Here is a 12,795-nt window from a genome sequence, read left to right as displayed (position 1 = left end):
ATATGCCGATGTACATGGGGGGGGGGGGGGGGGAATGAGGGAGGAAGGATATTAGCTCGGGACTTACGTGCAGAGATACTCGGTGTTTAGCCCCATGACGGAGACGTCAAACTCCTTGTTTAGGAGCCCCACACATTTCGCCAGATTTTTCTTCAGTTCCTCTTTGTCGCAGTGGCTTTCTAAGATAGGAAAGCAAACTCACCAGGTTGAAGCTAAAAATCCATCGATCCCCCACAGAAAAAGGTCGTAAGGGAAGCAAATATTCGGCGACACACTCACGAGGCTCGGTCGTATTGCACGTCCAGTCGTACAGATTGTAGTAATTCCTCAGGTATTTTGTGACCTCATTACTCATGGGAACAACCTTGTCTTCACACACAGGAGTAAGCCGTGAAAATATGCACCTTTTGTATTCGCGAACGCCACTGAAATATGAAGCATAATTGCGTGATTGCTATAAACTGCATCACTAATTACGTTAACTACATTTCGCCTGCTTAGCGGCATTATTTATGCCTGACTTTATGCGGGACCCACATCACTTCCGCGGTCTATTTGAACGTCCAACATTGCAACACTACTTTTGAACCAATCATTCTTCAATAGCAAATAAGAGGCAAATAATTTAACACAGAAATAATTAGGAATAAAATAATATATATGCAAAAGACGCGTTATCTGAAATCAGGGGTCAAAATAGCGGCACACGTTTCAGATTACAGTGGCTACAACTTACAATATCTAATAGACTGAATGAACAGATGTCAACAATTGCTTTGAAAAAATAAATGGAAACTAAGAAATCGTTCTTGGATGAGAATTTCGGCATCACTGATATATTTTCTCTTTGAATGTCATGAAATCAGAGTAGAGACAATTCTAGCGCTATCGCAGGTTTCATAGAGGTAAATCGTACTGCAAGCAAAGACAAATTTACATTAGTCTTACCTGCAGGCGATGTCGAGCTTCACTTTATCATATGGGTCATCAGCGAAAGGAATAACTCTGTACTCTATTATGCCTCCACATTCGCTGAATGCTGCCACGAGTTCCGTTTTGCTGCACATGGCTTCGTTCACTGTAACGGTAACAGCGTCGCTTAAAACCACTCTTTTAGTCACATTTTAGTAACATTATTTAACATCTGAGTGGTGTACCTGCATTCAGATCCCTGGAACATATCGTCTTGTACACGTCAAGAGCATTTGAAAGGTACGAGTGGACACTTTGGTGGCTAGATGCAACCTCCATTTTTTCGCATAAAGGAATGACTTTCTGCTTGACACAGTTTCCAAATATTTCGATTGAGCTAAGGAATACAAAGGTCACAGGAAAAATCGTTATAAAATTAATGTTGTTTACACAATGCAGAACAGCGCAACAAGCTGCGCTAGCATTGCAGACATACCTGCAGGCTTGTATGAGATCACTGTTGTCAGTGTATTTTAAGAGAGGCTCCACATCAAGGTCCCAAATTCCGTCGCATTCACGTAATGCTGAGCTAAGACTGCTTTCAGAACAGTTGTCTGTAAAATACGAATACACAACGTAAAGATGCATGAAAGAGAAGACAGAATTTCGATACGATGGAAAATTCCAGTAAATGACAACTCACTCGTGCTAATGAAACGGGAGTACTTTTTGACGATCTGCACAGGATTTGCCAGGGACATCTGCACTTCTTGCGACATCTCAGCGCTCCCACAGGCCAGCTTTGTCACTTCTTGGATGCAGCCCTTGTAGTTGTCAAGGTACCTTAAGAAAAATAATAAAGCAAGATCTGAGCCCACGTGCTTAAACAAACAAAAAAAAAAACGGCTACGCTCGTTTGTATCATACGTTACCTCTGAACAGCAGGCAAGTCTAATTCGGTAGTGTCGGAGCCCAAGTTTGGAACAACTCCATAACTGATGAATCCAAGGCACTGTTCGTACAACTCAGACAGCGTACCAGAAGAACACTGTGGCTTATCTGGTCGCGGAAAAACAACAGTAACCACAATTTTCAAGGTGTTATCCTCGTTTAGATCTCATCGGCAAATGCGGAAAAATATTATAGTGCAGACCTGGCATTAAGAAAGAACAGTAGCTCTTGTAACTGTCGTTGAGAAGCCCTGTGTGTCTTCGAATGCGTGAAAGCTTGAGTACTGAAGGGAAGAATCGGCATTCTTGAAGCTGGCTTTCTACGCATGTTTGGTGGTCCAAGTAATACCTGCAGTAATGAATAGTGCACACGGCTCATGATTATGGCTAAGAAACATGAAATGGACGTTGGAAACATTCTTCAAGCAAGCAGCTAAGCATGGTATGATAACAATTTAGATGAACAAATTTTTTGCAATGGTGGCTTACATATATTTATGAAGCCGCAAGGGTTAAGGAAGTTTCATGCGTAATGATCATATAGCACAAAATATGAACACGGAAAATGATAGATTGCATCTTGAGGTTCTTCTCTCAAATCATACCTATTTATTTATTCTTTGGGCAGTTGTTTGTTTACGTGTTGATAATTCTGCCCTTTCTTTAATGTCAAGGCGGCAGCAATACACGCAAACGACAGGTACAGTAACACTTGTACATTGCAGCCCCAAACACACACAAAAAAAAACGAATCTGTAGTAAAAGTGAACAAATAAGCGTCGAATTCCTCGTCAACGTGGATCGTAGGCCTGGTTGCGCGCAGACGCTGCATGTTTTGGAAATAAAACGATCGCGTTTAAGAACATTGCCTAGTGGTCGCTGCTGCTGTAGAAATGCTAAAACCGCCAACAGACACGACAAGTAGTGCATGAACAAGCGATTCGTATTATTCATTGCTGTGTCTCCATTTTCGTGTTGCTTTTCGTTTTTTCGTTTTCGTTTGATGCTTACGTTGGGTCAATCAGAATATATAGCATCGCAAATGTGCTTGATTTGTGTCTTCAATTGCAAAGACATCTTGATAACGTCGCCATTCAGTACTTACTCGCAAACGCTGTTCAGGTCGGTTTTGTTCTTTTCCTGAGCTACTGCGTAGTCCGCAAGACCTTTGCATTGTTTCAGGCCAGACTCAAGCGTGTCGACGTTGCACTGGTGACCTGAAATACAAGTCGTCAGTGTAGAGCATTTGCAACGTGAGGCAGACAGCGCGAAGCTTACTTTTTAGTCCAACGCTCAAGCTGTCGCAGGTCCAGTTGTATTTGCTATACAGGCGGGCAGAGTAGTACTTCACATCTTGGCTATCCGGCAGTGACACGTGTTGGCTGCTGAAGTGATCGAGCTTCGCTCGTACGCATTTCTGATAGTCCTTCACGCTCCTGTGAATGAAGGCAATTTGATTTTTTTCCCCTCTATCACCTTAATAATGGTCTCAGTGAAAAATGAAAAACTCACAGGCAGGCTTCACGCATTGCTTTATCTTTGAAATTGTTCCGAAAAGGCCGCTTGACACCGAAAAGTATAAATCCATAGCATTCTTTGAGCTGTTTGACGATTCCAATCTTGTTTATACTCTCGCTGGCTCGTCCTAGTGGCGACAAAAAAAAAAAAAAAGACGAATAATTCATTACCATGAAAAGATGCCGCCCTGCTAATACGCACGCGAAGATTTTCAGAAGTTGCAATTATGAGGAGACAGAAGAAAAATTTTGCCGGTTTTCTTTTAAAGCTTTAGAGCACCAAACAATTGTATTTTCGCACTTGTAATTTTATTACAAGTTATTTTTAGTTCCGAAGCCACTAGAATATCACCACTGTATGATTATTACTTCGTTGCCTAAACATATTCACACGACAAAAGCGCTGGCTAACGAGTTGTCTACCTTCTCGTTTGCGGAAGCAAGTCCAGTTGTACTTGTTGTACGTCGCAAAGGAGAAGTGGGCCACCTCAGGAAGAAGGAACAATGGCGATTCCGCAGAGCACTTAGCGGTCATTTTCTGACGGACGCAGTCCTGGTAAAGGCGAGTGCCCCTGCGCAAACGGAGATAGGAGCGATCAGGCGGAGATAACGCGGCGATACAAGGAAGCCATAAAACAAGTGCAGCAAAGATTCAGGAAGCGCCGAACACGCAGCACTCGCGGCGCTCGCGTGCCGATAGTTTAAAGTCTATTTACCGCTCGCGACGCACTGTCACTGCAGCTGAAGAAGGGCTCGCGTTATCAGTAAACGGCCAACGGCGCATGCGCACTGTTTGCCTACTTTATTGCCGCTCGCTGCAAGCAGCACAGGCCATATCCTGCTGTTACAGCGACTAGAGCGGCTCTCCTCAGTGCCCTTTTCTTATAGCGAAGAGTTGTTCTTGCGCTGTAGGAAATGGGAAGAAGCAGGCGGAGACGCTGCACAGCGAGTCCTTGAATAAAGGACAAGACGCAGGTCTGAAGGGACATGAAATTGGCGGGCTATGTTTAACCCTTTGATGGAAAGCGGTTCATGTGGGTACCATTTTTCAGGGTAACCTTGTGCTCCTTACAGCGGTTGCATATAACAACTATGACTGAACGTTTCTTTGTGGTTATTGGTTATAATTATAGTCTTCGCTTGAACAGTATTTTTCCTTTCGCTTAATTTGATGTACATGAACAAGAAGGAATGAATGCGCTTTCATTTCCCACTATACTTTATTATTCCTTGCGCCTTTGTTCAAGCCACCACAACGACAAAAAAGCATTCATTTGAGCGAAAACGTTTCCTTGCGCAAGAGTAAAGACACAGAAAAGGCCTTAGCTTATTTTCATCCATATAAGTTCATTAACGATACTTGAAAAAGTGTGTTAATGAAATGTGCGCGCTTTAGGGTTTTAGACTGAGCAGCTCAATTTACCATACCTGCAGCACTATATATGAGAAATAAATAGCCTGTAATAATTTCCAAAAAGGGACTTTTTTATGAGAATTGGGGTGACAGTGGGCATACCTTAAGTACGATGCTGGCACAGAAAGGCGTTCAGTAAACACAACAAAAGCGTGCACTACATGCATGCATGCTGATTGCCTAGTGTACTATAGGACACGGGCTGCTTCTGATCAATTTATAGGCATCCATGAGGGGATTTAATTCTTCGAGAACAATATCTGATGAAGAACGCACTCGTAATGAGTTACATACAAACTGATGCGTTTCCTTGTTGTGTCCTTCAAAGAGTTAACGTCACAACGCAACATAAGGGTTGTGAGGTACGCTGTTGCAAAGGGCGCCGTACTAATTTTGACCGCCTGGCGTTGGTATAGTTCAACATGCATCCAAAGCTCGGTAAGCGAGCGTTGTTGCATTATTCGAAAGTGGCCCCTTTACTTCCTCACGCTCGGCACCAGAACGTCATACGTAGTTATCCATAGCTTAAGTTTAAGACATGCATATACAGCTCTTGTTAAGTGCCCCCGTCCTTGTCCTTGCCATTGCGTTGCAAAAACAGCTTTATCAGCCTCTGGACAGTGCTGTGCGTTGCACGTGCTCGTCGTCGTGCGACCACTGCCTGCGGTTGCAGCCCCTGTCGTTTCCATGGCGCTATAAACAGTTCGCGCTCTACCAAACAAGCCAGAAAGATAATTCTCTTTCGCTTTAGGTGTCTTTCCTGAGAAGTTTTTCTGTAACGTAACCACTTGAAGCCCAGAAAAAGACTACTGAGAGTGCTAAAAGGCCACCTGAACTGAAGCGGTTATAACCCAGTTTAGGCATAGAGTAGGCCATGCCTATACAAGTTAAACGATATTGCAGAAACGAAGTTCCAGAGGCACTAAGGGTACCATCACTAATCTATCAAAAAAACAAAAATGTGTTCGCACTCTTTCACCAGCACTCATATTCATATGAAGCTTTTACCACCGATGTCTGGTATTTGACGACCTTGTTCAGTCGATTGTTTATGTGCGGGACTATGTGACCCCTCATGTATTAGTGCCGTGCCGCTGAAGCAGTGAAGCAAAGTAGGGCCAGTAGTCATAAAGCGGTTCGTACAATATGGCGTTTCGTAATAACAGGTACCGGTCAGTCGCTATAGCTACCATATTAGTTACGAAGGCAATTGGCAAGTGACAACCCCTTTTTACGAAAGGAAAGCTTCCTGAATTTAGGCCCAGTGTTTACGAGCGTTTGCTGCATGTTGTAAGAAAACTTTACTTGAATAACTGAAGACTGAAGGCTATACTTACTTACATTTTAGCACGCCAGAAAACATCTAATTAAATATGATTACATTTTGCGTGTCTAACAAAAAAAATGCTCAAAATCAAATAAGTCAAAATTAAAACAAAAAAAAATGAAAAGAAAAAAAGGAGGGCGAAAATAAAAATGCACACACAAAAAACAAGCCGACAAAAAGGTCAAAACATACCGATATTTGAACACCGAAATTTGGGCGAGTTGGTACGTACTAATGGTCGGGACGTTAGAGTTAGAAATATACCGTTAAAAATGTTCAGTGGAGAAATTGAACATAAAAAAAAAACTGTGAACATCCCCTTATTGACGTATTACGTCACACATTCTTTTTGTCAGCAAAAAACTTACCGGCATGCTTCACTAAGCTTTGATACGTCGGATATGTTAACGGCATTTGGTATTACTTTCGTCATCATTATTCCTTTGCAACTGGTGAGTTCATTCAGGAGACTGTTCTTGTTGCAATCAGGGTCTAAAAAAAGAAAAAAAAAAGAAGAGGCGTGTACAGATGAGAGTGACGTTGCTCACATAAAAGCTTTTATAGAACTAACTAAAGTGATCTTTTTAAATCTGCGGAAAACCATCTGTATTGCAGAAAACCACGTTTTAAGTAAAAAAAAAAGGATAAAAGGCTCTTAATTTTAGTGTTGGCTAAAAGAAGGTTCTGCCGTAGGGAATTACTCACGGTTGTCGCAAGTCCATTGGTATTCCTCGTACACGGAATAGGTGTAATTCTTCACTGCATCTAGTAGGAGCACCTGACCTTGGTTTCCAGCGCAGCTGCCCGTAATTTCCTCGTTTACACATTCCTGGTACGTGTTGAGTGCGCTGCGGATGCGTGAAGACGAGTTCGGCAATAAGCGGCGCGAAGAGGCATGCCCGTGAATAAATATTAGTGCGTAGCGCTGATGAGCCTGACTTACCTGCAGGCGCGTTGAAGTTTTTCCAGCCCACTTCCAGGATCGGCATTCGGGATCACTTTCGCTTTTACGTGGTCGCCATAGCACTTCTCCAGTTGTGCTACAAGCTCATCGCTTCGGCATGCTTGTCGTTCTGAAAAGGTTATTGCACTCGATGTGACCTTTACGTAAAAATTAATTACCGGAATTCTGTAGCATGCTTCATCGAATGATGCGTTCTTGATCTGAATCCGCAAGTGGTAATGCGCCTGTTGTGACGCAATAGTTGAAAGCAGGCAAGCTACCATTTGCGACATTTTTATTAACTATAGTGCGCTGCTGCGCTTATTTTTAGGAAATACAGGGATTTAAATACGTTTACTTTGTTTACGAATGCTTTAGAACGGAATGGCGAGGACAACACCTGTGACGCAGTGGTCGCCACAACACAACCGAAATGCTGGCACGACCCCCTGATCGTATCCAGCTGACACAGTGACAGGAACTGCAACTCTTAGAAAAATGGGAAGGGCGGCTATTACAAATAACTTATACGGTTAAAGATAGAAGTATCTGGCACACAAATATTGATGTAGCAGACCAACGTAAAACAACACAGTGATGGTGAAACGCACACGAACGCAGTGCTAACAACAAGCGCATACTCCAAACACGTGGTATATAATATTGAAGCAGCAACTATAGCTTTCGCTAATTGTCATGCCTGTGTGCGCTCTTGCGTCGTCTCGTTTTCTGTCTCTGTGTTCCTGTGCTACGATCTATCATAATGTTGAACTAACAAGCCCAGGCATCCACAATTCTGTACTGCCTTGGGCACTTGAGGGGCGACCGCAGCGTAATAGACGGGTAAAGAACTAAAATCACGTACAAAAGGAAGAAAGAAAAAATTGAGGAATTACAATGAACGGGAACTGTCCAAGATATACGTAGCATTATATAGCGGTCGCTGTGGGGCGGAAGGTGTTATGCGTGGTAATGACGTCCGTGGGGTTATGCTGATCTAATATGCGTTACTTATTTATGTATGCGTGAGGAGTACTAACAGACAGATTCACATATTGACATTGCCGAACATATGCATTCCGCACCACCGCCTACCGCCATATAATGCTGCACATATCTTCGACAGTTCCCGTTCAGGAAGGTGCCGCTTAATTTGTTTGCGATATGCCCGGCGGGGCATAACGAATGCGCTGATGCCATCAAAGGAAACGGAGGGGGGGGACGGCTGCGCGTGCATGCGCGATTAATGCAGGAGTGGTGCGTCCTCTCTTTTTGCGTTTCCTTTAGTCACCTTCCAATCTCGCTGGTAAGGTGTTTACCAGGGCGTCCGACATTTGCCGTGGTGGCCTAGAGGCTATGGTGTTGCGCTGCTAAGCACACGCTCGCGGGATCAAATCCTAGCCATGGAGGCCGCATTTCATTGCGGTGCCGATAATGCAAAAATGATCGTGTGCCGTGCATTGGGTGCACGTTAAGAAAAAAAAAAACAGGTGGCAAAATTAAGCCGGAGTCCCCCACTACGGCGTGCCTCATAATCATATCGTTCTTTTGTCACGTAAAGCCCCATAATTTAAATTACCAGGACGTTCCATACTGCTTGCTATCCCCAATTCTGACCTAGGTTCAAGGCCTCCTTTCTACGTATAGGGAACACCGAAAGCGGAAGGGCTCGTAGAATGTTTTGCGCCGGCGCGCCTGTTGATATTACGGACAATCATTTGTCACAGCACTTTGGATGGCTATCAGCCGCGCACACAATGGGCTTAAACTGCGCATACTCGCACTATATCGTGAAAGGAGTTTTCTGGCTTCATATGGAATTTTCCGACAGGCTGGCCATGTAATGCTACGCATTAAAACGTAATGCGATACTGCCAACATTTTTGGGGTGCTCTCGCAAATGATTAAGGGTGGGGGCGAAATGCGAAAACACCCGTGTAACTTAGATTTAGACGCATGTTAAAGAACCCCAGGTTGTCAAATTTCCGGAATTCACCAATACGGCGTGCCTCATAATCAGATGGTGGTTTTGGCAAGTACAACCCCATAATTTAATTTTTAATTAAAATGATTAATGTAATGAGCTTCCTTCCTCTCTTTTTCAGCTCGTGTCGTCGGTAGACTGCTTTCTATCATTTTGCACTATCGGTCCACAGATCAACAGTTTTACAGTAGGAGCTGATATCTCCGGCTGCAGCATTGCACAACTCATTCGCGTGCTCACGAATTTTGTCTTTCGCGCATCGTTCAGCCTGACTGAAGGAATGTTTGCCACAGGACAGCGGAAGCGCGTAAGCAATGGCCTCACCCTGCATGCACTAAGGCTCGCTTGTGGTTCATTTGGCAACCTTCCCTTTCGGAGCTGCGGCAGCTGGCGTTACACAAGCTTTATAGCTTGTTTAGCGTCGACAGCACGTGTGCCTTAGCGCTGTTGCCAGTCCCGCTTTGCCTGCTGACGTCGCGCAGGCACGGTGTCATAACGCTTTTTCTCTTCCTTCGCGCAATCGCTGGTTCATTGGTCTGTGCATCCGGCGAGCGCATTCCAAAGTTCTAAGGAAACGTGCGGCTTCTAAAGCCACAACTGACAGCGGATATGTGGTGTATTTAGAACGGTCAGCTCATGTTAAGCGCTTGCTATAATATTTAGAAAAGATTGAGAGTACGCCGTAAAGTAAATATCCTCTCAGTGCCGAACATCACGCTTGAGTAAGGCCAGCTGTTGCAACTTCAAGAAGGAAGGTTGCCAGACGATGCATAAACAAGGAGTTGTACACATAATAATGTTGATTTTGAGCTTCCGTTGTTTTGCGGCTGCAAGTATCACGGCCAGACGGGATACGTGAGTGACAGAATACGGGAGCGCGCGAACAATGTGCAATGCATTGTATGCATTGGCGCAACCGGTCATTTTATCGCTTGTGTGCTGCATACCAGATGTAGAAGCACAGAGTGCGGGATCGAATCCCGGCCACGGCGGCCGCATTTCGATAGGGGCGAAATGCGAAAACACCCGTGTACTTAGATTTAGGTGCACGTTAAAGAACCCCAGGTGGTAGAAATTTCCGGAGTCCTCCACTACGGCGTGCCTCATAATCAGAAAGTGGTTTTGACACGTAAAACCCCATAATTTAATTTTTCAGAAGCACAGAGTGATGTTTCTTTTAATACTTTGCTGGGTTTCATCACAGCCTGGAAAAATAACCACGTAAAAGATTGTGTCATGGAAATAACTTCTTTAGGCGTTATTGAGCATGCTCCATAGCTTTCAAATCCATATTTGTATCGTAAAACAAGTATTTAAATAACTTTGCTAAGTGGTTAGTTACCCCCCTCCCCTCAAGTACTGTAACTATAGGAACGACTACGAACGATATACTTTTGAATTCAATCTCCTAAGATGTGCCCCTTCTGTTTCAGTGTTTTTCTGTGCTCGTCTGGCACAACAATATTCACACGCCCAAGCCTACGCTCTTGAAACCTCCGTCGTATACCATAGCAACATTTAGGATGATATGTATTGCGATTCACCAGCTTTTTGGGTACGACCAGATAAATGGTAAAAATAATTTTAGGAATTTGCTGAAGAAATGAGTCATAGGCTGCCGTTGCATAGTAGTCCCACCTATCTGATAATAAGATTACAGTATAATTTCACGCATAGAATCATGCCTTTAGACAGCACAAGAAGCCTACGTATACGGCCACACGTAGCCCCCAGCACGGCCTACAGGTCTGCGAGCGGCGGTCGCGTGACGTCACAGTCAGGATTCGTTTGTGTCGTCTGCTAGAGTCCGATCGTGCCTCCCACAGTGTTTCTATTTGTTTGCTCTAGTTCGCTATGCTAGTACACTTCTGAGGACACTCTCAAATAACTTTTTCGGTTGATTTATGGGTAAATGCTTGTAAAGACTACTCAACAATATATTTCTCAAAGACAGCGTTTGCACTGCCGGCCGACGAAGCTCTCTGCAGCACGTTGCAAACTTTTCATGCGCGGTTCTAAGCCCTGGCACTGCAGTTAAGGTGACAGCCCAAACGTAAAAAAAAAAAAAAGAAAAAGGATCAAACATCTGATAAAAAACTAGAGGAATGTTTGCTGCGGTGCAACAAGCACGTAACAATGCTTGATACATCTAACTTCTGCAATATTTACCTTGGATTTAAATCGTTAAAACTTGTTCTCTCACTGCCACTAGTATATGGTAACACACCTAATGTTCGCATTTGTCAAGTGAAACATGCGGCAGTAGAATTAGGACTGAACTAACACTGATATCTAGAATCTGCCCGCGCCATTTGCTCTGTGATAAATTACTGAAAGTAGGTTGTTTGACACCAATTGTAAGAGTCACTAACTTAAAAGTGAAAGGAGTTGGGACTATCAGTTGTTTTTTGTATACGGAAAGGCAGTGGCCAGTACTTCATCGTTTTTAATGCTAAAGGCTGAACTCAGGTCTGTAATTTAAAGAAATATGTTGTTTGAAAAAAAAGAGAACTAAAAAATTGGTTTTGCAAAGGTGACACCGGTGCTCGGGCGAACTTTCTGGGCTATATATGCCTCTGAGACCGTACAACTGCAGCCAACAGGAAGTCGAAGCCTCACTAGTTGCACGAGTCACGCTTAAATTGCAGAGAACGGAGACAGTAGTAGCAAGCTAATTCCTTAAAAACGCCAGCCTAACTCTTTCTTTAACATATTATTATAGTGTTTACATTTGACTATAAAATAACTCATGACGCCAATAGAAGCTTGATGGAAATTCGGTAGGCATGTACCTATCTTATATGCATATTTACACTGCTCAAACCAAATGGCAAGGTCGCTGTTCCATGTAAATTATAGTGTCGTCCATAATTAAGTAATAATGGGAGCATTCACGTTTTGACCAACATATCGCCACCAATGTTTGCACTCTGAATTTGCGGGCATTCTTATACAAGAAAATTTATCGACGCATACGGGGAACTACTGCATTGCAAGAGCCAGTAGACCCATTCAACTCTAAATTTAAACTTCCGATATCTATTCCTTAAATTTCCACGAGTCGCACGGGTTCGAAGTGTAGTTTTTATTATTTTTTTATTTTCAATACGCTAACGACCCTAATTAAGGGTTTTTACATGAGCGGTGGGCGGAATTGTTTGTAGATGATGTCTTCACTGACTTGTTTGCCTTGGGAAGTGGAGTGCTGCGCAGCGTCGCTGGTCATAACAGGCATGAGAGGAGCACGTAGCCGAAACATCCTTCAGCAAGCATGGCTTCCGCGTACGTAGTTCATAGCATGCACGTAGCGAGTGACGTCGTGGCCAATCTCGAGAGAGCGACACTACAACTTCTCGCCGCTAATAGGGACACTTGCACCAATAAGTGGAATTACTTCGCTCTTTGTGCACTGAGTGCTGTGAGGAAGCGCGCTAGCAGCCTCTTTTATTTGACGCGTTAGGCGATCTGTTGCTTGGAAGTGTGATAATTCATGTGCCGTGCTTTCACGGCAGTGTATAATCAGCTTACTTTTCTGATGAACAGCGTCGCACGTCCACTTGTAGTTCTGCACCAGATCGTGGGTGAAGTACTGCACACGAGGCAGCCGCAGGACGTACGGGCTGCGCGGGCATTTTGCGTTGATGGCTGACGATATGCAGTACTTGAACTCTTGGTATCCCCTGAAAGCAATAACATCGGCGTTTGAAAGCATGTCCCAAGCGATGCCTCTTACTGCAACTCGGAACAG

General features: G+C 43.8%; 1 protein-coding gene across 1 annotated transcript in view; it reads right to left on the bottom strand.

The window, feature by feature from the left end:
- The window catches only part of LOC126546312 (uncharacterized), a 62,799-nt gene that overhangs the window by 34,759 nt on the left and 15,245 nt on the right, over positions 1-12,795 (bottom strand). The window contains exons 11-26 of the mRNA XM_072287588.1: positions 12,576-12,727; positions 7,064-7,193; positions 6,826-6,968; positions 6,489-6,612; positions 3,803-3,951; positions 3,375-3,507; positions 3,141-3,298; positions 2,968-3,079; positions 2,066-2,211; positions 1,845-1,971; positions 1,616-1,755; positions 1,409-1,526; positions 1,158-1,309; positions 949-1,078; positions 280-425; positions 68-179 (exon numbers count right to left, since the gene is read on the bottom strand). Coding sequence (XP_072143689.1) covers positions 68-179; positions 280-425; positions 949-1,078; positions 1,158-1,309; positions 1,409-1,526; positions 1,616-1,755; positions 1,845-1,971; positions 2,066-2,211; positions 2,968-3,079; positions 3,141-3,298; positions 3,375-3,507; positions 3,803-3,951; positions 6,489-6,612; positions 6,826-6,968; positions 7,064-7,193; positions 12,576-12,727 — 2,172 coding nt within the window. The remainder of the gene's footprint in view (positions 1-67; positions 180-279; positions 426-948; positions 1,079-1,157; positions 1,310-1,408; positions 1,527-1,615; positions 1,756-1,844; positions 1,972-2,065; positions 2,212-2,967; positions 3,080-3,140; positions 3,299-3,374; positions 3,508-3,802; positions 3,952-6,488; positions 6,613-6,825; positions 6,969-7,063; positions 7,194-12,575; positions 12,728-12,795) is intronic.

The sequence above is a fragment of the Dermacentor andersoni genome, chromosome 1 (genome assembly GCF_023375885.2).
Source record: "Dermacentor andersoni chromosome 1, qqDerAnde1_hic_scaffold, whole genome shotgun sequence".
Lineage (NCBI taxonomy): Eukaryota > Metazoa > Arthropoda > Arachnida > Ixodida > Ixodidae > Dermacentor > Dermacentor andersoni.
Note: the sequence above shows the minus strand (reverse complement) of the source record. Positions and strands in the feature narration are given on the sequence as shown.